Consider the following 25,830-nt stretch of genomic DNA (forward strand, 5'->3'; position numbering starts at 1 on the left):
ATGCATATCGTAGATTCTAGGCATGAGTAGCAGGCAGTTTACTTTGGGCACCTCAGTCATCCAAACTTCTGAATACTGCCCCCTACCCCGAAGAAGTTAAATGAAATTGGTCAATGTTTTTATTTATCACACTTTTCTTTAACCATTTATGTTCTTTAGTACAGGGCTGACATACAAGTTCCTTCCCTTTTCCCCTTCTACTTGCCTCTTCCATTTTTGTGGCAATGCTGCAATTTTGGGTAGAGCAGACATGTCCATGTCTGTGTTAGCTGTATGTGTGACAACTCCACCAGTCCTATTTATGATATCATTCACAACATTATACCTTTAAAAAATATATATATTTGATCAATTAGTATATTTAAGTTGAACCACTATTTGTTGTATTATTTGTTCTGTCTTTTCAAGTGGATTAAAGTGAAATTGCAACCAACTTTTTGTTTAAAAAATAACGATATTTTGGAGATTATTTCCTTTTCAAACAACCGAAAGTGAGCAGGTGTAATCTGAATAAAGGGAAAAGGCCCTTCTTGAACACAGGATGAGACATTCTTACCAATTTACTAGAGAACCAGTTTGGATTTAAGTATAACGTTTGTATGAATGATGCCTTTAGTAAGAGGTCTAATGCTTTAATATTTAATCATTTCTGCCCTCCGAATTCATATTCATTATACAAATAGGCCCTTTTAATTTTGTCTGGCTTGCCGTTCCAAATAATAATTTAATATTGTTTGTTCATATAATTTAAAAAGCAGGTCACTAGGTGTAGGCAAAACCATAAGCAAATAGGTAAACTGTGATATGACTAAAGAGTATACATTATTATTAGGGAAAAGATCCATACAATTAGTTTGTTAGTGGAGATGGAGGAGACTGAAATGAAAACATATTCTTAAAGTAACTTTACTTCCTCTTTCAAAATATAATTTGGTGAACCATGCATGACTCCATCATTTTTAACAAGTTTTAATACATTTTTTGGTAGCATTTCTTATGTTGAAGATTGAAAAATAATTTGGTGCATTTTTCCCCATATTCCATACAGTTCGCTTTATTTTTATAATATATTACACTGGATCTTTCTTGAATAAGTTCCTCCATTTATTTTTGTTTTTCCTCTGACTTATTATGTGCCTCTATGGTACAGTTTTATTGCTATCTAACTGTACTGTTAATCCTTCAATTTCCTTTGATAATATGGACTCTTTTGATATAAATTGCTTTTGTTTTATAGATGAGTACTGAATTGCATGGCCTCTAATGGCATATTTAAAAGTGTCCCGTACAATAAGGGGATCTGCTGTACCTATGTTATGTCTGGAAAAAGGCAGTTATAAATTCTTCTGTCCTAGTTCTAAACAATTTATCATTTAGTAGGCTTTGATTAAATTTCCAATATCCTCGCCCACATGGAAATATTGTACGGGTAATACATATGCCAATTATGTGATGATCCGACCGCATTCTGTCCCCTATCAACACTTTTCTAACTTTTAGTGCCTGAGAGAATGGCATAAGAAAGTAGTCGAGACGGCTAGCTTGATTAAGCCTCCGCCATGTATATCTCACTTGGTCAGAGTATTTAAGTCTCCATTTTAGAGTGGACTTTTATTGTCCCCAGCACAAAGTGTAATGATCATGCTGTTTAATCAGTTTCTTGAAATGCCACACCTGTCAGGTGGATTAATTATCTTGGCAAAGGAGATATGCTTACTAACAAATTTGTGAACACAACTTTTTGTGCATACAGTATGGAACATTTCTGGGATATTTTATTTCAGCTCATGAAACATGGGACCAACACTTTAAACGCTTTAAATACATGTTGCATTTATATTTTTGTTTAGTATAAGTAGGCTATGAAAAAATCTTACACAAATTACAGAAAGATTCAAAGCACTGGAGATACACTGTGTGAAGATGAATTTTATTGCATTCAATGCATCTTCATTTATACCTTTTAAATGTGTGATTCTGTTACTTGTGTGTTAATTGGGCCCAAAACGGTTTCATTGTTCAAACCATTCCATATATTTAAACATTTACCATCAACTTCATCTTCAACGTCAGTCGTTTGTTGTCAATTTAAGTGTGTTCAGGTGTGTTGACCTTTGAGCGTGTTAATTGGTCTGTGTCTTGAAAGGTGGTTATTTGAACAGTGGGAGGGAGATGTAGACATGATATATGCTCTGCAGCAACAGTTTTTGTTGTGTTTAATAAGCTTTTAGCATGGTGTGTTTTAACTTCCGTAAAACCATCTGTTTTATAGCCTAATAAATATTTATTTGATTTTGACCATTTTGATCAGTCCAGTTATTTCATCTTGTTGACGTGCACAGGGTATGGCCAGCACTGTCACACACTGTATGGATACACAGTGAATGAATACATTATAATTTCACAATAGTTCCTGATTGTATGTTTTTGTTTGTGTCACAAGGTGTGGTGTGTTATCAGACCAATCCATCCTGAAGAAGGAAGAAGTGATGGAGGTGTGGAACAGTGGTGAAGAGGAGGGACTGACTGAACTGGAGGGCTCCTCAGACACCATGACAGCCCTGACCACATCCAAACACCTCCTCCTCCATCACAGAGCTATTAACGACTCCAACTACACCACCACCAACAATATCACCTACTTCCCTTACTACCAGTACTCCCTCCCTGTGGCTGCTAGCTTCATCCTGGCCTACCTGTTCATCTTCCTGCTGTGCATGGTGGGTAATGTACTGGTGTGTCTGATCGTGCTGGGGAACCGTCGCATGAGAACCGTCACCAACCTCTTCATCCTCAACCTGGCAGTCAGCGATCTGCTGGTGGGCATCTTCTGCATCCCCACTACTCTTGTGGACAACCTCATCACAGGTAAGTAAAACAACTTGGTTTAACTAAGCTGGTGAACTCAACTCTGTCTGAGTTTGGCGAATGCAACTCAGCATCATCATCAATACATCCAGTGGTGGAAAAAGTACCCAATTGTCATACTTGAGTAAAAGTAAAGATACCTTAATTGAAAATGACTCAAGTAATAGTGAAAGTCACCCAGTAAAATACTACTTGTATAAAGTATTTGGTTTAAATATACTTAAGTATCAAAAGTAAATGTAATTGTTAAAATATACTTAAGTATCAAAAGTAAATGTATAAATAATTTCAAATTCCTTATATTAAGCAAAGCAGACGGCACCATGTTCTTGTTATTTTAATGGATAGCCAGAGGCACACTCCAACACTCAGACATCATTTACAGATAGCCAGAGGCACACTCCAACACTCAGACATCATTTACAGATAGCCAGAGGCACACTCCAACACTCAGACATCATTTACAGATAGCCAGAGGCACACTCCAACACTCAGACATCATTTACAGATAGCCAGAGGCACACTCCAACACTCAGACATCATTTACAGATAGCCAGAGGCACACTCCAACACTCAGACATCATTTACAGATAGCCAGAGGCACACTCCAACACTCAGACATCATTTACAGATAGCCAGAGGCACACTCCAACACTCAGACATCATTTACAAACAAAGCATGTGTGTTTAGTGAGTCCGCCAGATAAGAGGCAGTAGGATGACCAGGGATGTTCTCTTGATAAATGTGTGAATTTGACAATTTTCCTGTCCTGTTCAGCATTCAAAATTTAACGAGTCCTTTTGGGTGTCATGGAAAATGTATGGAGTAAAAAGTACATTATTTTCTTTAGGAATGTAGTGAAGTAAGAGTTAAAGTGGTCAAAAATATAAATTGTAAAGAAAAGTACTGATACCCCGAAAACTACTTAAGTTGTATTTTTACTTCACACCACTGATTACATCCCATTCATTGAACTCCATATCAAGGTGAATGTGTTGATCAATGTGAATTTAACTACAAACTTAATTCCACTCTAGAAACAATCCATGAATAGTGTAATATCCGTGACACATCAATATCAGATCTAAAGATTGAGTCAGATCCATTTCCACTCAGGTCTGGTATGTAGATATTAAAGTAATTTGTGAATTGAATGACTCATCAAAAAGAAAGCACATAAACAAACAATTAAAATGAACAAAGTATATCAGGCGACTATTAATATGTTATTGTTCATAGACTGGGTTTAGATTTTGGAGGGACCAATGGACCAAGCATTAAAAATGTTATACTTGTCCACTATCTTTTTGTCAACACAAGACCAATGTGAATGCCAATTCAAATCCTGCCTGTGCATATAATTAACATGACATTGCTAGAAAGTGAATTAGATAATATGATTAATGAATTCATCCTCATATTAAAATGTCCATGCATAGTTGATGCCACATCATTATGAATCAGGGAAAGTGTTGGACAATTAAAATGGGGGGGATTTACCCCACTGTACACTGATCATATTAGACATAGGCCAATGTACAATTATCAATTTAGACATTTAGTGTAGAGGCAACAGAGATTCATCAGAATTTCAGGTGTGACCATGTTTTGAGGTTAGTGTATGTGAACATGTACTTTGAATGAAAACAAGCTTTTATTTTGGTTTCTGATGTGGTACGGCAGTTGAACTAAGCTCATTTAAAAAAAAAAAAATTTAAACCTTTATTTAACCAGGCAAGTCAGTTAAGAACACATTCTTATTTTCAATGACGGCCTGGGAACAGTGGGTTAACTGCCTGTTCAGGGGCAGAACGACAGATTTGTACCTTGTCAGCTCGGGGGTTTGAACTCGCAACCTTCCGGTTACTAGTCCATGCCCCATGAGACACTTATAAGTTATATTCTTCAAGAATCAATGCGTACATCACTCATTTATAAGTCCAAAAATGGATGTACCAGGGTCGTTCCACGAAGTTGGTGCCTTTAAAAACTGGTGCAGTATTTTGACATGTTTGTCATGAATTGACTTTCATCAATCTGATGACTGTTATTTATCTAATTAACTAACTATGTTTAATTGTTACCCAATTGAATTAATCATGTAACAATGAACTCATTAGGATTTGGGGCACCACGAGAGCAGTTCTAGAGTTACCTTCTCCCGAATTAAACTCTAAAGGTCTTTACCTATGGGGCGGCAGGTAGCCTAGTGGTTAGAGCATTGGGCCAGTAACCAAAAGGTTGTTAGATCAAATCCTCGTTCTGCCCCTGTTCCTAGGCTGTCATTGTAAATGAGAATTTGTTCTTAACCTGTCTAGGACTGGGGAACCCCGTTCCGCTAGCGGAACCCCTCGCCAACAGCCAATGAAATTGCATGGCGCCAAATACAAATCAACAGAAATCTCATAAATCTAATTTATCAAACATACAAGTATTAGGCACCATTTTAAAGAAAAGTCTCGTTAATCCAGCCACAGTGTCTGATTTAAAAAATGCTTTACATACAATTAATCACTAACCTTTGATCTTCATCAGATGACACTCATAGGACTTTATGTTACACAATGCATGTATGTTTTGTTCGGTAAAGTTCATATTTATATCCAAAAATCTTATTTTACATTGGCGTGTTATGTTCAGTAGTTCCAAAACATGCAGTGATATTGCAGAGAGCCACATGAAGTCACAGAAATACTCATTATAAATGTTGATGAAAATTCAAGTGTTATGCATGGAACATTAGATACACTTCTCCTTAATGCAACCACTGTGTCAGATTTCTAAAAACCTTTACGGAAAAAGCATAATCTGAGAACGGCGCTCAGAGCCCAAACCAGCCAAAAGAAATATCCACCATGTTGCGCAGTCAACATTCGTCATAAATAGCATTATAAATATTCACTTACCTTTGATGATCTTCATCAGAATGCACTCTCAGGAATCGCAGTTCCACAATAAATGTTTGTTTTGTTTGATAATGTCTATTTATGTCCATTTATGTCCAAATAGCTTCTTTGTTAGGGCGTTTGGTAAACAAATCCAAAATCGCTTTCAGGTCCAGCCGGACGAAAAGTTCAAAAAGTTATATTACAGGTCGAAGAAACTTGTTAAACTAAGTATAGAATCAATCTTTAGGATGTTTTTATCATAAATGTTCAATACTGTTCCAACCGGAGAATTCCATTGTCTGGAGAAAAGTAATGGAAAGAGAGCTACCTGTCATGTGAAATGCGCGTGACTGAGAATGAGGCTGCTGGCAGACCCCTTAGTCAAACAGCTCGCATAAGGCCCCCCTTCCCTGTAGAAGCCTGAAACAACGTTCTAAAGACGGTTGACATCTAGTGGAAGCCTTAGGAAGTGCAAAATAACCCATATCCCACTGTGAATTCGATAGGGGCTGAGTTCAAAAACTACAAACCTCAGATTTCCCACTTCCTGTTTGGATTTTTGCCAGCCATATGAGTTCTGTTGAATGATGTCACAGACATCATTCAAACAGTTTTAGAAACTTCAGAGTGTTTTCTATCCAATACTACTAATAATATACATATATTAGCATCTGGGACTGAGTAGGAGGCAGTTCACTCTGGGCACGCTATTCATCCAAAAGTGAACATTCTGCCCCCTATTCCAAAGAAGTTTTTAACTGACATGCCTAGTTAAAAACAAATAAAACAACTATCACATCCATAAACAGTCAACTTATTAACCATAACCTCATATAATATCATCCTTCTGAACAGTTGTATCCTTGCATCTGCAAAAACCTGAGCCTTACTGATGATTCAGTACTACACAACTTGGTTTAATTATTTATTTACTAGCTAACTAAATACTAACACAGGATAGACATACACACTTAATACATAAGAAACAGGTCCCTAGTGGACTGGCAACAATATGGCTGCTTGTTACAAAAGACATGGAGAGAAAGGAAGAGAGGGACAGAGACACTTAACGTTGCTACATTGAGAAACTAGTCTCACTTATACTTTACACACGAACCACCACTTGCTTGGAGAAAAATCATGAATGTATTCACGTGAAAAATGCCTTTTGTTTTCCGTGTTGTTCGCTGTGTATCTATCTGAACCGGGCAACCTTGGAAAGGGGGTTGGGCCTTTTCTCAGAACGCTTCTAAGGCCTTGATTGTCAAAAAGGTGTCCCCACACATCTTACACTTACATTTACATTTACATTTAACATCTTCTAATGTTGTTCTCCAGTCATCCGGTATCCGGTGACTTGTTGTGTAGTCCTGAACAGAACTACAAGTTTTTTCTCCTCCAATTCGCCCTGAAAGAAATATGTATGAATCAAATACATTATACATTTAAAATGTTTGTACATGATTATTTTTTATATTCTAAACAGAGGACAGGTAACTAAGTGGCGCAGTGGTCAGAGGCACTGCATCTCAGTTCTAGAGGCGTCACTACTAGCACCAGGGTCTGCGCACTCTCAAATGTTGTTTTTGCCATCATTGTAAGCCTGCCACGCACACACTATACGATACATTTATTAAACATAAGAATGAGTGTTAGTTTTTGTCACAACCCGGCTTGTGGTAAGCGACAAAGAGCTCTTATAGGACCAGGGTACAAATAATAATTATAATCAATAATTTTGCTCTTTATTTAGCCATCTTACATATAAAACCTTATATGTTCATCAAAAATTGTGAATAACTCACCACAGGTTAATGAGAAGGGTGTGCTTGAAAGCATGCAGGTAACTGTTAAATTGGAGAGAATCTGTCTTAAATCATTTTCCACACACAATCTGTGCCTATATTTAGTTTTCATGCTAGTGAGGGTCGAGAATCCACTCTCACATACAGTTGAAGTCGGAAGTTTACATATAATTTAGGTTGGAGTCATTAAAACTTGTTTTTCAACCACTCCACAAATTTCTTAACAAACTATAGTTTTGGCAAATCGGTTAGGACATCTACTTTGTACATGAATTTTTCCATCAATTGTTTACAGATTATTTCACGTATAACTCACTGTATCACAATTCCAGTGGGTCAGAAGTTTACATACACTAAGTTGACTGTGCCTTTAAACAGCTTGGAAAATTCCAGAAAATGATGTAATGGCTTTAGAAGCTTCTGATAGGCTAATTGACCAAATTTGAGTCAATTGGAGGTATACCTGTGGATGTATTTCAAGGCCTACCTTCAAACTCAGTGGCTCTTTGCTTGACATCAAATCAAATCAAATGTATTTATATAGCCCTTCGTACATCAGCTGATATCTCAAAGTGCTGTACAGAAACCCAGCCTAAAACCCCAAACAGCAAGCAATGCAGGTGTAGAAGCACGTTGGCTAGGAAAAACTCCCTAGAAAGGCCAAAACCTAGGAAGAAACCTAGAGAGGAACCAGGCTATGTGGGGTGGCCAGTCCTCTTCTGGCTGTGCCGGGTGGAGATTATAACAGAACATGGCCAAGATGTTCAAATGTTCATAAATGACCAGCATGGTCGAATAATAATAAGGCAGAACAGTTGAAACTGGAGCAGCAGCACAGTCAGGTGGACTGGGGACAGCAAGGAGTCATCATGTCAGGTAGTCCTGGGGCATGGTCCTAGGGCTCAGGTCCTCCGAGAGAGAGAAAGAAAGAGAGAATTAGAGAGAGCATATGTGGGGTGGCCAGTCCTCTTCTGGCTGTGCCGGGTGGAGATTATAACAGAACATGGCCAAGATGTTCAAATGTTCATAAATGACCAGCATGGTTGAATAATAGTAAGGCAGAACAGTTGAAACTGGGAAAATCAAAAGAAATCAGCCAAGACCTCAGAAAAAAATTGTAGACCTCCACAAGTCTGGTTCATCCTTGGGAGCAATTTCGTCTGTACAAACAATTGTACGCAAGTATAAACACCATGGGACCACGCATCCGTCATACCGCTCAGGAAGGAGATGTGTTCTGTCTCCTAGAAATTCACGTACTTTGGTGTGAAACGTGCAAATTAATCCCAGAACAACAGCAAAGGACCTTGTGAAGATGCTGGAGGAAACAGGTACAAAAGTATCTATATCCACATTAAAACGAGTCCTATATCGACATAACCTGAAAGGCAGCTCAGCAAGGAAGAAGCCACTGCTCCAAAACCCCCATTAAAAAAAGCCAGACTACGGTTTGCAACTGCACACGGACAAAGATTGTACTTTTTGGAGAAATATCTTCTGGTCTGATGAAACAAAAATATAACTATTTGTCCATAATAAACCATCGTTAAGCCGAAGAACACCATCCCAACCATGGGGCATGGAGGTGGCAACATCATGTTGTAGGGGTGCTTTGCTGCAGGAGGGACTGGTACAGTTCACAAAATATATGGCACCATGAGGTAGGAAAATTACGTGGATATATTGAAGCAAAATCTCAAGACATCAGTCAGAAAGTTAATGCTTGGTCGCAAATGGGTATTCTAAATTGACAATGACCTTAAGGACAACAAAGTCAAGGTATTGGAGTGGCCATCACAAAGCCCTGACCTCAATCCTATAGAAAATTTGTGGGCAGAACTGAAAAACTGTGTGCGAGCAAGGAGGCCTACAAACCCAACTCCGTTACACCAGCTCTGTCAGGAGGAATGGGCCAAAATTCACCCAACTTATTGTGGGAAGCTTGTGGAAGGCTACCCGAAATGTTTGACCCAAGTTAAGCAATTTAAAGGCAATGCTACCAAACACTAATTGAGTGTATGTAAACTTCTGACTCACTGGGAATGTGATGAAAGAAGTAAAAGCTGAAATAATTACATTTCTCTACTATTATTCTGACATTTCACATTCTTATAATAAAATGGTGATCCTAACTGACCTAAGACAGGGAATTTTTACGAGGATTAAATGTAAGGAATTGTGTAAAACGGAGTTTAAATGTAGTTGGCTAAGGTGTATGTAAACTTCCGACTTCAACTGTAGGTACGTGGTTGCTGTCACGTTCTGACCTTTATTTTCCTGTGTTTTGTATTTAGTTAGTATGGTCAGGGCATGAGTTGGGTGGGCAGTCTATGTTTGTTTTTCTGTGATTTGGGTATTTCTATGTTTCGGCCTAGTATGGTTCTCAATCAGAGGCAGGTGTCATTAGTTGTCTCTGACTGAGAATCACACTTAGGTAGCCTGGGTTTCACTGTGTGTTTGTGGGTGATTGTTCCTGTCTCTGTGTTTTCACCAGATAGGACTGTTTTGAGTTTTCACATTTCTTGTTTTTGTTAGTTTGTTCATGTGTAGTATTTTAGTAAAGCATGAATCAAAACAACCACGCTGCGCTTTGGTCCGCCTCTCGTTCAGATGAAGAAAATCATTACAGTTGCAAAGGGCATCAGTGTCTTAACAGCGCAATTTGCCAAGGCAACTGAGCGCAGTCCTATCCAGAAATCTGGCAGTGGCTTCTGATTAAATTATATTTTCACAGAATCGATTGTTGCAATTTCGATGAGGCCCTCTTGTGTCGTCCGTTTCGGGAAAGTACCTGTGTAATTGCACACCCAGCTCATTCAGGTGCTTCGCTATATAACATTTGACATTGTCCGTAAGCTAGAATTAATTTGCTCACAAAAAATTACACAATGATGGAAAGAACTATGTGTTGTCCTTGTTAATGCAGACAGAAAAGAGCTCCAACTTATTAATCATAGCCTCAATTTTGTCCAGCACACTGAATATAGTTGCGGAGTGTCCCTGTATTCCTAGATTCAGATCATTCAGGCGAGAGAAAAACATCACGAGATAGGCCAGTCGTGTGAGAAACTCGTCATCATGCAAGCGGTCAGACAAGTTAAACTATGGTCAGTAAAGAAAACTTTAAGCTCGTCTCTCAATTTAAAAAAAACTTGTCAGTACTTTGCCGATTGTTAACCAGTGCACTTCTGTATGTTGTAAAAGCGTTACATGGTCACTGCCCACATCGTTGCATAATGCAGAAAATACACGAGAGTTCAGGGGCCTTGCTTTAACAGAGTTAACCATTTTCACTGTAGTGTCCAAATGTCTTTCAAGCTGTCAGGCATTCCCTTGGCAGCAAGAGCCTCTCGGTGGATGCTGCAGTGTATCCAAGTGGTGTTGGGAGCAACTGCTTGCACGCTCGTTACCACTCCACTCTGTATCCCTGTCATGGCTTTTGCACCATCTGTACAGATACCAACACATCTTGACCACCAAAGTCCATTTGATGTCACAAAGCTGTCCAGTACTTAAAAAATATCTTCTCATGTTGTTCTGGTTTGCAGTGGTTTGCAGAAGAAGATGTCTTCCTTAATTGATCACCCATAAACGTAACAGACATATACCAGGAGCTGTACCAGGCGGCCACATCTGTTGACTCATCCAGCTGTAACGCATACAATTCACTTGCTTGTATGCGAAGCAGTAATTGTTTCAAAACATCTCCTGCCCATGTCACAGATGCATTGTGAAACAGTGTTGTTTGATGAAGATATTGTCTGTATAGTTTTCTGGCCCTTTTCCCCCAGTATTGTCCCAGTCATATCCACGGTAGCAGGAAGAATGAAGTCCTCCACAATAGTATGGGACTTGCCTGTCCTAGCCACTCGGTAGCTCACCATATAAGATGCTTCTAGCCCCTTCTTATTAATGGTATCCTGTGCTTTTATACACGTCTTACTACTCGAAAGTCGTCTTTATTCTCACTCAAAAAACTCTTGTGGCTTATTTTTCAAATTGTTATGTTTCATTTCTAAATGTCTGCGCAAGAGTGAAGGGTTCCCGCGAGATTGGATGTTAATTATTTGACTAAGCAACCTGTATTTGACATTGTGGTGTTATTTCGCTGAACACTAGATGGTTTCATTTTATTTTTGCCAGGGAAAGAAGGTTAATCAGGCGAGAAAAAACTGTCACCCAAATGTATAGCCCTGTTGGAAAATATAAATTTACTTTTTTGAAAATGTGAATCACATTTTCAAAACGGTACATTTATATTTTCCAGTTTTGAAAATGTGAATCACATTTTTATTTGGCGTACCCCCGACAGCATTGCGCGTAACCATAGTCCCACACTATTGAGAAAGAGGAGGAATAGAAAAAAAAGAGGGGACGAGAGAAGAATTGAGACAAATGTCGTACACACTGAAAGCATGGTTAGACTAGTGATCCTAGGCCCATCAGTGCACCTTGTCTGGTGCGGAGTGTGTATTGTTTGAATGGCAGCTATAAGTGTAATATATTTAGACCTCCTCCCTCTCAATACCCTGCAACAGCCTCCTCACAGCCACAGGTCAAGCATGCTCTATGCTTAACGGCCCCCTTGTCAGCCAGGATAAATAGCCCAGCAGCCCTGATTGCTAAATTATATCTTCACTTAGTCATCTATCAATCACATGCCTGCATTAGGAGGAGGGCAGGATCCCACCCCCCACCCATTCCAACCCCTGACAGCCTGATAGACGGAGGGGGGGATGGGATGGAGGAGGGGGGGGACGGGATGAGACCGGTGGGGTTAAGTGTAGTGGGGGGTGTGATGTGTGGCAGAGAGGAGAGAGAGAGAGAGAGAGGAAGTTTCTCTTCTCTCAGAGATCCATTAGCTAATGGGTGTCTTAAGCCCTGTCACTTATCCCCACTGCTGTCACCACACACTCATCTACTACGCTTCAGAGACGGAGTGTGTGTATTCCTATATTCATTGTGACTTCAAGTGACCCTAACAGTCTATACCCTAACAGTCTACGACTTTGACAATTTTTTGCACATTATTCTATTTAAAAGTCTGCAAGCTCTGTCTGTTTGGTTGTTGATCATTGCTCGACAGACATTTTCAAGTATTGCCATAGATTTTCAAGCCGATTTAAGTGAAAACTGTAACTAGGCCACTCAAGAATTGTGCTTGGACTGTCTGGGAGTGGTCTGATTGTAGGGGACAAGTTTGTAATAAGAGGCACGACATTTTACACACCGCTAGGGCATGTCTAAATAATTATGTTGGGCTATAGTGCCATCACAGATTTTGTCCATTACCCCGCCTGGCAACCATTTCCAATATGGCCACCAACCAGCTCCATGGGGCCATATTGGACAGTAGGCACATGTCCATATCTCCATAAATAAAAGGTAAATAAAGCCCAATGATAGCTTAAAATGTGTGGGGTGATGTGGAGAACACACATATGCTGTATATTGGTCTGCCTTTAAAAAGCAACAACCCCTTTGAAACAAATCCCTATTCTAGTTTCACAATTGTGTACAAAGTATAATAAGATAATATTGGTCATGAAGTCAGTCTTGTCTAAAACAGAGTTTGCAACGTCCGTGTGTCACAACGGGCAAATTAAGGTTGGGTTTTGATTTGAAAATGTCCATTTGCCCACTAACATGGGGTGAAAAACTGCAGTGATGGCTCTCTATCCAATAACATAGACAGTGAGACAGACCTTCCCATCAGCTCTGACTTTGTTTACATAAGACAACATTTTGCGCATTTTTGAACTTGAGAAATACTGCACCAAACAGCTTAGTTAGATATACAATTGCGCAACTAAAACATCCTATGTAAAAATGTATTACAGGTTTCTTGTGTTATCTTAGATTAATTCTGGTATTTTGAGAAAGTGAAATATGCTTCTGCATCTACAGTGTCTCATGGGGGACAAACATCATTAATCAATCGTGGAATCGATTAGGAAACACACCTGATATAGTGACCCAAATTAGTTTTTTTGTAATGTCCTCATGCCTAGTTACAATATTTTACATGTATAGTAAACACTCTAAAAACGGATATATGTTCCCCAGAAGTATGCTGATTACAATGATAAACTACTTTTAATGGCCAAAAGTATGTGGATACCACTTCAAATTAGTGGATTTGGCTATTTCAGCCATGTTCGTTGCTGACAGGTGTATAACATTTTGTACACAGCCATGCAAACTCTGTAGACCAACACTGGCAGTAGAATGGCCTGTACTGAAGAGCTCAGTGACTTTCAATGTGGCACCGTCATAGGACGCCACCTTTTCAACAAGTCAGTTCATCAAATTTCTGCCCTGCTAGAGCAGCCCCAGTCAACTGTAAGTGCTGTTATTGTGAAGTGTAAACGTCTATGAGCAACCACGGTTCAGCCACAAAGTGGTAGGCCACACAAACTCACAGAACGAGACCGACGAGTGCTGAAGCGTGTAGTGTGTAAAAATGGTCTGTCCTTGGTTGCAACACTCCCTACCGAGTTCCAAACTGCCTCTGGAAGCAACGTCAGCACAGGACTGTTCGTCGGGAGCTTCATGAAATGGGTTTCCATGGCCAATCAGCTGCAACCAAGCCTAAGATCACCCTGCACAATGCCAAGCGACGGCTGGAGTGGTGTAAAGCTCACTGCTATTGGACTCTGGAGCAGTGGAAACGCATTTTCTGTAGTGATGAATCATGCTTCACCATCTGGCAGTCCGACAGACAAATCTTTGTTTGGCGGATGCCAGGAGAAAGCTACCTGCCCTAATTCATATGGTCAACTTTAAAGTTTGGTTGAGGAGGAATAATGGTCTGGGGCTGTTTTTCATGGTTCATACAGCATACAATGACAGTCTACGATTCTGTGCTTCCAACTTTGTGGCAACAGTTTGGGGAAGACCCTTTCCTGTTTCAGCATGACAATGCCCCCGTGCACAAAGTGAGGTCCATATAGAAATGGTTTGTCGAGATCGGTGTGGAAGAACTTGACTAGCCTGCACAGAGCCCTGACCTCAACCCCATATAACACCTTTGGCATGAATTGGAATGCCTACTGCGAACCAGGCATTATCGCCCAACATCCGTGCCCGACCTCACTAATGCTCTTGTGGCTGAATGGAAGCAAGTCCTCGCAGCAATTTTTCATTATCTATGGAAAGCCTTCCCAGAAGAGTGGAGGCTGTTATAGCTGCAATGGGGGGACCAACTCCATATTAATGCACTTGATTTTGGAATGAGATATTTGATGAGCATGTGTCCACATACTTTTTGGCCATGTAGTGTATCTGTGACCAACAGATGCATATCGGTATTCCCAGTCACGTGAAATTCATAGACTAATGAATTTATTTTAATTGACTGATTTCCTTATATGAACTGCAACTCAGTAAAATAAAAAAACATTGCATGTTGCATTTATATTTTTGTTCAGTGTATATTCGATAATCAGAAATTTGGATAGATTTCTGGGCACTTTTTTGCCACTTATTAAAAAGGAAACATATACATGTAACTGCCAAAATAAAGGAAGCTCCAACCGAAAGTGTCTTAATAGGTTGTTGGGCCACCATAAGCCAGAACAGCTTCAATGTGCCTTGGCATAAATTCTACGTGTGTCTGTAACTCTATTGGAAGGATGCGACACCATTCTTCCACAAAAAATGTGTTGTTTTGTTGATGGTCATAGAAAAAGCTGTCTCAGGCGCCGCTCCTGAATATCCCATAAGTGTTCATTTGGGTTGAGATCTGGTGACTGAGACACACACACACACACTTTAAACCCCCTATGGTTCTTTGAGATCCCTCTTTCAAAGTCAATTAGATCTTGTCTTATAGCCTGTTACACAGAATAATGGGCAAATTGGCATTTTTATACATGACCCTAAGCATTATGGGATGTTCATTTCTTAATTAACTCAATCATACCTTTGTGGAAGTACTTGCTTTCAATATACTCTGTATCCCTTATTTACTTGTGTTTCCATTATTCTGGCATTTACCTGTATATGGCATATTTGAGCCATTTTCTTGTGTTCTCCCCACCACCTTTTAAGGAGAAGTTGACCTAAAATCAAGAATGTCCCAAGTGATTTCATACATTGAAACTAGTTGAAGTTTGCTCTCTCCCTCTCCCTGTTGTGAAGTGAGACAGCTGGGGGGAAAAATTGGGCCAATTGTGCGACGCCCTATGGGACTCCCAATCACGTCCAGTTGTGATACAGCCTGGAATCAAACCAGGCACTGTAGTGACGCCTCTAGCCCTGAGATACAGTGCCTTAGACCACTGTGCCACTCGGGAGCCCCTAAAATAATAATAATGCTGTAGGGTTGCTTTGCTGCCTCTGGTACTGTGGGCCTTTAAAGTATGGAAGACATCATGACATCCATCAGCAGATTATCAAGGTGTTTTGAAGTGCAATGTTCAACCCAGTGTCCAAAAACTGTATCTGTTGAAGGTTGTTGACCTTCCAGCAGGACAACAACCCCAAACACACAAAAGCACCCTGGAATAGTTCAAGAAGAAATGCTGGACTGAGAGTGACCAGCGAAGAGTCCAGATCTGAATCACATCTATAACCTATGGTGAGATCTAGAAACAGTAGTTCGTGGAGGGCATCCCTCAAACATGAAAGAATTAGAGCAGTTTACTGCCAAATTGCCAGTAGAAATATGTAGCAAGCTCATCAATGGCTACAAGCAGAATTTGTCTATAGTTATCTTGGCTAAAAGCTGTGCAACCAGGTACTAGCTCTGGGTTGCCAATCATTTTGACCATGCCCTTTGTCTTTATTTAACTTAAATTTACAAAAATAAAACTGGTTCTGTCATGTTGGAAATCCAATACCAAGGTGTGGAGACCAACATTTATTTTAAATTTCAACTTATTTTAGAATAAATAGGGAATTATTTAAGAAAACTTTGCTGCTTTTTCTTCTCAAACACGGCTCTGTATTTTGGCCCTGCACCAGATCCAGTCCATGGTGTAACACAGAAGGAACAGCTGTATCTTTGAGTATTCTTCGGGGATCTGTCCCCATCATTTTCGATCTATTTCATAGTCGTCGGCGTTCAAGTACTTACTACAGACACCTAGCAACATAATACTGTAGCAACGTAATATTTACATCGTATTTGTTTCTAATTGCTATGAACAATTTTCTGCATCTGTGACATTTTGTGCCTTCTTCCCTAGATTGCATATATAAATTGCAACCAGGGACCGAACACCAGCTCTTAAGATTTCCACGTTTCAGAACAAACTTGACCTTTGATAACTCTCTAAACTTTGGAACCAGTTCGTTCTAAAGGCACTCGGACATCTGAGCTATCTTTGTTGCAGGAGCATGGTTGCAGTTGAATAACATGAGAAAAAAGAACAAACCCGCACACTGCTCTTTATTAAGCTTTGACGAAGGCCTTGAAGCCAGTATGTAAAGCTTAATAAAGAGCAGTGATACTAGCAAGGAGGGGGGAGCTTGTTATTCTTTTCTCATAAACCAGTTCCTTCTCCCACCAAAAAGTAAGGGGATGTAGTGTCCTTTTACATAGCAGGGATCCCCCAACAAGCGCATATGCGCAGCTGTTATCCATCTCTGCTCTTGTCAGATGGTCACATAAAATAACGCTATAAAATAATTGCAAATGTTATAGGTGGAAAAGTACACATTTCCTGACTCAAGTTGTCACGTATACGCAGAGACTCAGGAAGTAGGTGCAGAAGGAGAGGTTAATAACAATGATGCAAGGCAAATGAACAAAACAGGGGATGCGTACTGAACATGAAAACACACCAATACTGCCTTATTACTGAGGACTAAATAGAGGGAAGGTAATCAAGGTGATGATGAAGTCCAGGTGTGCGTAATGATGGGGAGCAGGTGTGCGTAATAATGGTTGCCAGGGCCCGTGGTTAGTAGACCGGCGACATCGAGCACCGGAGAGAGGGAGCGTGAGTAGGCATGACAAAACCGATACTTTTGATAAGTACGCTTTCAGTAAAACATCATATTTTTCCATGATTCACAGATTTCTGAAACACCCATTTCCTCACAGCGGAGAAGAGCGAGGCTTGCTACAGGGAGAACGATGGAAAGAGTAAACTCCACTGAACTAGTTTCAATGTATGGAATGAGTTGGGACATTCTCTCAATGGCCTACACACAATAACCCATAATGTCAAGGTGGAATTATGTTTTTTTGACATTTATACAAATTAATACAAAATGAAAAGATGAAATTACTTAAATCATTAAGTATTCAACCCCTTTGTTATGGCAAGTCTAAATAAGTTCAGGATTAAACATTTTGCTTAACAAGTTGCATGGACTCACTCTGTTTGCAATAATAGTGACTACCTCATCTCTGTACCCCACACACAATTAATTATCTGTAAGGTCCTTTTGTCGTGCAGTGAATTTCAAACACAGATTCAACCACAAAGAACAGAGAGGTTTTCCAATGCCTCACAAAGAAGGGTACATATTGGACGAGGGGTAAAAAAAAAGACATTGAATATCCCTTTGAGCATGGTGAATTATTAATGACACTTTATATGGTGTATCACTACACCCAGTCACCACAAATATAGTCCTTCCTAACCCAGTTGCAGGAGAGGAAGGAAACCAGTCTAAGGATGGATCAGCAACATTGTAGTTACCCCACAATACTAACCTAATTGACAGAGTCAAAAGAAGGAAGCCTGTACAGAATAAAAATATATTCCAAAACATGCATCCTGTTTGCAACAAAGCACTAAAGTAATACTACCAAAAATGTGGCAAAGCAATTAACTTTATGTCCTGAAAACAAAGTGTTGTGTTTGGGGCAAATACAATACCACATTACTGAGTTTTCCCCTCCATTTTTCAAGCATAGTGGTGGCTGCATCATGTTATGGGTAAGCTTGTAATTGTTCAGGACTGGGGAGTTTTTCACTATAAAAAATAAACGGAAAGGCACTAAGCTCACGCAAATTTCTATAAGAAAACCTGGTTCAGTCTGCTTTCCACCAGACACTGGGAGATTAATTTATCTTTCAGCAGGACAATAACCTAAAACACAAGGCCACATCTACACTGAAGTTGCTTACCAAGTAGACAGTGAATGTTCCTGCGTGGCCGAGTTACAATTTTGACTTAAATCAGTTTGAAAATCAATGACAAAACTTGAAAATGGTTGTCTTGCAATGATTGACAACCAATCCAGGTGGGCAAAGCTCTTAGATACCCAGAAAGAATCACAGCTGTAATCACTGCCAAAGGTGATTTTAACATATATGTATGGCATCAGGGGTGTGAATATTCATGTATATTAGATATTTCGGTATTTCATTTTCAATATATTTTCAAAAATGTCTAAAAACATGTTTTCACTTTGTAATTATGGGGTATTGTGTATAGATGGGTGAAATATTTTTTTGAATAATTTTGAATTCAGGCTGTAACAACAGAATGTGTTATTAATACTTTCTTAAGGCACTGTATTATCTATGATGATATAGCCATGTGACTCTTGTCTAATATGGCCCCAGGGAGCTGGGGTAATATGAAAACATATGCGATGGCAGTATAGCTTAAAATACTTATAAGGACTACTCCTAGCTGTGTAAAATGTGATGCCTCTATCACAAAAGCCACAATTCTCCCAAAATTTGACGATTAGCCGCCGGACTATACCGCCTGGTGATGTCACCAGGGAAGCCAAAGCTCCACCCATGCAAAGCCTGCTGATTAAAAGGGCCTGTGTGAATTTTATTTTTAAACATCAACTATGAGGAAATAACACTGATAAAAAACACAATCACATTTTTACAGTGTTGGTTTCATTAGCTGTTGTACAATATGATACAAAGCACACTAAAAACAGAATGTTTCCCTGGCCTGCAGCCACACTAACTTGGGCTCCCGAGTGGCACAGCGGTCTAAGGCACTGCATCTCAGTCCTAGAGGTGTCACTACAGACCCTAGTTAGATTCCAGGCTGTATCACAACCGGCTGTGATTGGGAGTCCCATATGGCGGCACACAATTGGCCCAGAGTCGTCCAGGTTAGGGTTTGGGTAGGGTTCCGTCATCGTAAATAAGAATTTGTTCTTAACTGACTTGCCTAGTTAAATAAAGGTTAAAGAAAAAAATAACTGGGTGAAAATTAAATGGGAGTATTTTAATACTATACTCTATTGACGTTTAGGCCAGGTTGTAGGCCAGATCATTCATTAAGGTCATTAATTTCACTGAACAGAGATCTTCTATGAAGAAGGGTCAAATCTATACTCCCATTTGTGCAGAATCTAACCACTCAACACACACGTGTTCACCACTGTGCTGTATATGGCCTAGTACTGTACACACTCAAGTTACACAAATTGCTGCTGGGAAAGTCTATATTTTTTATTTACAATTATTTTACAAGATGATGATGTTGATAATTGTCATTTATTTTGTTGACAGGCTGGCCGTTTACCAACTCTGTGTGTAAAATGAGTGGTCTGGTGCAGGGGATGTCTGTAGCTGCCTCAGTCTTCACCCTGGTGGCCATTGCAGTAGACAGGTTGGTATGATGGAGATCTACAGAGAGGCAGGGGCGTGTGGTGTGAAGGAGAGGTGGTGGTGGTGAATGGAGAATAGTAGATTTGATCCATAAATTACCTACTGTTTTTTTAGGTTTGCAAATGCCTCTTCCTCTACCTCTTTTACAGTTTATTTGCTTCATTATTTTAACTTGTTTAAACTTGTTGATTGGATGGCTGGATAGATAGAAGAGACAGGAAGGATAGAGAAAGGTTTGCAGAACTATTGATAAAATATGGAAGTTCACACAGATTTGAAATTGATTTGCCTTGCCCCAAAAAAACAAACAGCAAGTGTTCTTCCTTTTCCTCTGTCTATTTCTGCTCTCCACAGGTTCCGCTGCATTGTGTTCCCTTTTCAACCCAAACTCACCCTAATAGTTGCCAAGGTGACCATAGCGATGATCTGGGTCCTGGCTGTGGTAATCATGTGCCCCTCAGCAGCTGCCCTGACCGTGGTGGAAGTGGCCGATCACTACATGGTGTATAACCAGGACTACAACAAGACTTACCCCCTGTATTCCTGCTATGAGAACTTTGCCGACCCGAAGATGCGGAAGGTCTACACCACAGTGCTGTTCGCCCACATCTACTTGGTGCCCCTGGCTCTCATCACTGTCATGTACGGACGCATAGGCGTGAAGCTCTACACCTCCGTGGTGTCAAGAAGAGAGCCTCAGGATGCAGCACATCCTCCTCCTCAAGCCAGGCATGAGGGGGGCAGGCATCTGATCTCACAGAAGAAGATCAAGGTGATCAAGATGCTGATCGTAGTAGCCCTGCTGTTCATGCTGTCCTGGCTGCCCCTGTGGACTCTGATGCTGCTGACAGACTACGCAGGGCTGGACGAGGAGCAGCTGGAGCTTCTGACTGGATACATCTTCCCCTTCGCCCACTGGCTGGCTTTCTCCAACTCCTCTGTCAACCCCATCATCTACGGATACTTCAATGAGAACTTCAAGAGGGGCTTCCAGGCAGTCTACCAGACCAACTCCTGCTGCCGCCCGGGAAATAGGGTTGAGGTAGCAGGGAGGGGAAACCGGGAAGGTAGAGCAGGGGGTGGGGGTAATGGTGGAGAGGGTGGAGGCGGCCTGAGGGAGCCTACAAGCAACCCCAATCATCTCCCATTTGGGGCTAGAAACAAAGTGTATACTGACGGTAATGTGATGCACTCTGTCCATCTTGAGCTGGAGTTGAAGAAAAATTCTAAGGTGGGAAGCAACACGGTCCATGTTGAGGTTGGGGGGACTGGGGCAGGCGGAGGAATAGGGAATGGAAATGGGATGAACAAAAAGGGGCTACACGTTGACGAGCAGACCAGCCCAATGGGAGTTTGTCAGGCCTGGGATCATTAGTGGGGATGTAAACCGTGGAGGTGCTTTCAGCATCCCGAATAATATTTTACGTTTAGATGTACATTACATTTACAATCTAAACGCATACTTAATGCATAGAAAAGATAGGCACCATCTTATTTTATTTTCTTTCAGATGGCATGTGTGGACTCAAATTGTGAAGGAAGTGGACTCATCTCAACATTAGATTAGATCGTATAGGGATTTGAAAATGTCTGACAAACTATAATCTTAGAGCCACTAAGTACTCTCCAAACACCAAAGATAGACTTGAAAAGAAAGAGAACAAAGCAAAGCAAAGCAAAGACATCAATCATGGTGATACCCTTATTCTGTTTTTGCTTGTAATATGAATTAGTGAAAATGAATTATGTTTTGCTCAGTGAAGATTTCTTTGAACATTGTCAGCAAAACAACGAGAGGGGATATAGTTGAGACGATTTAATGTCAACGTTTTAGCCCTAAAGTAGTCTCAATCTGAACACTGTCAACAATATAGATGTCTCTTAAAATGTCTCAAAGAACATAATGCCTCAGAAAAAGGCAGTTTGGTTCAATTCAATCTTGAAACTTGAAGCAAAACAAATTTCCGCACAGAGGGGAAGTGTATTATCTGATACTACAGAGCACAACAAATCAAATGATATCTAATTAAATCAAAGGTTATTCATCGTATACACAGGTAAGCGGTGCAATTAAATACTTACTTGCGAGCTACCTCAACATTGCAGTGAAATATAAAATAAAATAAAGTATAAATAAGAGTGATGACTAACACAATAAGTTCTACGTTTTAAACAACTATTAAAAAGTACACGGGTGGAAAATAACTGTTTTGGAGAAGCAGTATTGGACTGAAATCTAGTCCCTGTCGCTAGTGAAAACAGGGACCAAACTATTTATTGATCAATACATTTGTACATGTTACTGAACAAGCATATCAGTTTAATAAGGAGTGAGAAAGATGTATTTTATGTAAGGTTTTATTAAAGTTTTCTGAGAATGCCCTTACTCTATAGGACTGATAGAAAACGCCAAAAGGGGCTGAGTCAAACAAAACAAACGCTCACAAATATTGCTAAGGGCTAGTCAGACAGTTTTTCTAACTAGGGAAATATTAATATGCCTTGCCCAGAGTTTGGTAGGACCAAATGTATGTGTATAAACCAGGGTTTCTTAAACTGTAGATGGTGACCCTATGTGGGCCCTGGGCATGTGAGAGGTGGGTCAAGAGTTATGAGAATACGTCTCTAATCACACATGATTTATTCTTCATTTGGGTCATTGGAGGACATTACACTTCTAATTTTGGTTTCAAACTTGAAATGTTTAAGAACCCCTGGTATAAAGCAATGATTTATATATACACTAGATGACTGACGGGGTGCCATTCATGCTGTTCACAGCATAGTAGCCAGGGCAACAAAAAAACGGAAAAGATGAGCCTCGCTCATCAACGCTCTTTACCCACTACAATGTTTACTTTATGCATCTATATCATATCACTGAGGCTACCTTTACATTATATTATGTGAGCAAAACATACAAATACAAAAATATGGAAAAACATTTTTCTTAAAGTATAATTTCTAGACAGTACCTAATGTTACTGTCCCCACTATGACAAAAATACTTAAATACATGTCATTGTGTGCTTGAAACATTTAATTGAAAGACTGTAGAATTCCATTTATTCCTTTGGAGGACTGCTTCTTCTAAGGAGAATCAATATGGTCGTCCAGTGACTTCAAAGCCTCTCATTGGCCAATATATAGCATCTGCAATCTAGACTTTATATACATCCCTAGTATAAACACTAGAGGACTGACAGGGGCTGCTGTTTTGAAGCCACTATGCAGCCATTTTTGTATTCCTCCACCATTGTAAAAAAAATATTTATTCCTGTGTACATTAGTTTTGCAAACAACATTTTATTACAGACACCTTAATGCATACTTTGAACTTAAACATTTAATACAAAATATAAAACATCAAAATCCACAAAGAAATGTTTATTTGGACACAAAAATCAACATTTTGCAATGGCCAGCTCAGTCTCCGGACATGAAACCCATGGAAAAGCTGTGGATGGAATTGAAGAGGGTAGTCCATAAGTGCAGACAAAGGATTTCAAGGATCTGGAAGGATTCTGTATGTAGGAATGGTCTAAGATCCCTCCCAATGTGTTCTCCAACTCATAAAACATTGTAGAAAAAGGTTCAGTTCCATTATCCCCGCAGGGTGAGGTATTGAAAGGTATTGAATGAAAACGGGGTGTCAATATTTTTTTTAAGAAAAAAAGTATTACTTGTTATTAAACGATCTCTCTCTGAATTAGTATAAAATAATATAATTTCCTACATTTTTCCAGCATACAATATAATTTAGTATTTTAATTGTTTATTTTATACGGTTATTTTGAAGGGTGTCAAAAATGTCAACCCCACCGTACATCATTGGGTAGACTTACTCAGGTGCTGAAAAGACAGAGCACTAATTCAACTGAAAAGCACGCTCAGGTCAGAGGTATGACACAAAAAAATTGCTATTTTTCTATTCCATATGTCATTGTTAAGCAATGTCGTTATGGTTACTGTACCCATAGAGACCTAATTAATTTACTACTAATATAGTTTTAATGGTAATCATCTGGCAAGACCTTAAAAAACTCAATCTAGCTAATATTTTATAGAACACAAGATAACAAACCGTAACCTGATAAGACAAATACAATCTAAAAAAAGTTAACAGCCTCATTTGCAACTGTTTAAATATCAAAGCGGCTTGCTTGCAAAAAGATCTGCTGAATAATGTTTGTGTTAGTCTTTACACAGTATGGTTGCTATGGCGTTATGCTGCTTGGTGTACTGCAAGCCTCCACATTTGTGTTGTGTACAGTATATTGTATTATGTGGTTTATTTTGTGGTGGGAGCTTTGTGGGCAGGAGGGGATGGGGCGAAAGGAGAAAGCATGGCGTCAACGGCTTTTCAGATTCTCCCATTTACAGACTGGAAATGCATGCAACTGTTGTTTGTTTAAAAGAAGCAGGGTTGGGGTTTATTTCAAATGTGTCAGTTTTGTCAAATAACATTTCCTCTGTGGTGATGTGTGGGAGTAAAAAACAGTGCCAGCAGGACCAGAGTAGAAATAACAGATCAAACCAAGGATCTGCTGAGGCCCTCAGTCAATTTCATATATATTGGACAAAAACTGAAAAAAGCTTGTTGTCAGAACAACAAAGGATGTCCAAACTGGATTAGGTGCTGTCCAGACAGGTAGTAGCACGGCTGAGGTCTCAGTCCTGTCTTCACCATGATCCTCCTGAGAAAGAAATCGAGGAAAACAGAAGACAGGGTAGCTTTGTTTAGGCAGTGGCATGGCACCAGATAAGCTCTGGCCCAATCCTAATGTCAACCTTAAGTCCTCATGCCCTTTGCACTTTGGAGATCACATCTCACTGGAAAACCTTGAGGAATATTGGACTTTCAGTTTACCTCCTGAATTAAATTGGAAATTGTATTGACCCAATCTGTAATGGAAGTGTTTATGCAGTATACATGATTCTATGTTGACACAGACAGAAGGCTACTTACTGCCTGCTGACACAGGTATAATTCTGACAACTGGAAGCCTCTCCTGTGAGGCAAGCCTACCAGGTTGTAGTAGAATGTTTTTTACAATACCCAAATGGCATTTTGTATATTTTATTTAACGATGGAATAAGAGCCACTTTGTATATACTAATGCAGGATCAATGTAATTAACCCATTACATCTTATGATTGTCAGATTACTGTTTGTGTTATCTATTTGTAGTGGGAGTGGTGTTTGAAAATGTATGTTTATGTATCCTGATATTATTGATGTTCTGGGAGTAATTGTTTTATCATAACAAACCATGTTTAACCTGAGTTCATGTTGCAATGACAGATTAGTCAAAATTATTCATATTACAGATTTCAATCAAATCAAATTGAAAGTAATCAGTGCTATTAATTGAATCTGTCTTGAAACATGAACATGGTAATTGTGATAATTGGTTGCTATGCTACATGTAAATTGATACTCCACCATGTGTTTTAAATGGTGCCTTGCATTGAAAATAGTCTATAAAGTGGGTGGAGGAACATTGCTTAATAAATGTATTTTGAAAATGCAGTGTAAGGTGTTCTGCACTTAAAAAAAGATGATAGAAGTTTTCTAATCATCCTTCTCTTAAAGATCATACCGCATTTGGATAAACAGCGCAACTGTTCACCACAGCGTCTGTTATTGTTTTGGTTGAGAGTAGCGTCTGGCAGAATGGTGAAAAAAAGAAATTGCTGTACATATTCTTCTGTTTATCCCG

The 25,830-nt window shown here is 39.6% G+C and overlaps 1 protein-coding gene across 1 annotated transcript; it reads left to right on the forward strand.

Annotated features, from left to right (window-relative positions):
- Nucleotides 1-2,449: 2,449 nt before the first annotated feature.
- LOC115140237 (neuropeptide FF receptor 1-like) lies at nt 2,450-25,629 on the forward strand. The gene is made up of 3 exons (XM_029678473.1): nt 2,450-2,868; nt 20,009-20,108; nt 20,462-25,629. Exons 1-3 carry the CDS (start codon nt 2,490-2,492, stop codon nt 21,480-21,482), a joined length of 1,500 nt encoding a protein of 499 aa, XP_029534333.1. The 5' UTR covers nt 2,450-2,489; the 3' UTR covers nt 21,483-25,629.
- The last annotated feature ends 201 nt before the right edge of the window (nt 25,630-25,830 follow it).

This window comes from Oncorhynchus nerka, linkage group LG13 (assembly GCF_034236695.1).
Source record: "Oncorhynchus nerka isolate Pitt River linkage group LG13, Oner_Uvic_2.0, whole genome shotgun sequence".
In the NCBI taxonomy this organism is placed as follows: Eukaryota; Metazoa; Chordata; class Actinopteri; order Salmoniformes; family Salmonidae; genus Oncorhynchus; species Oncorhynchus nerka.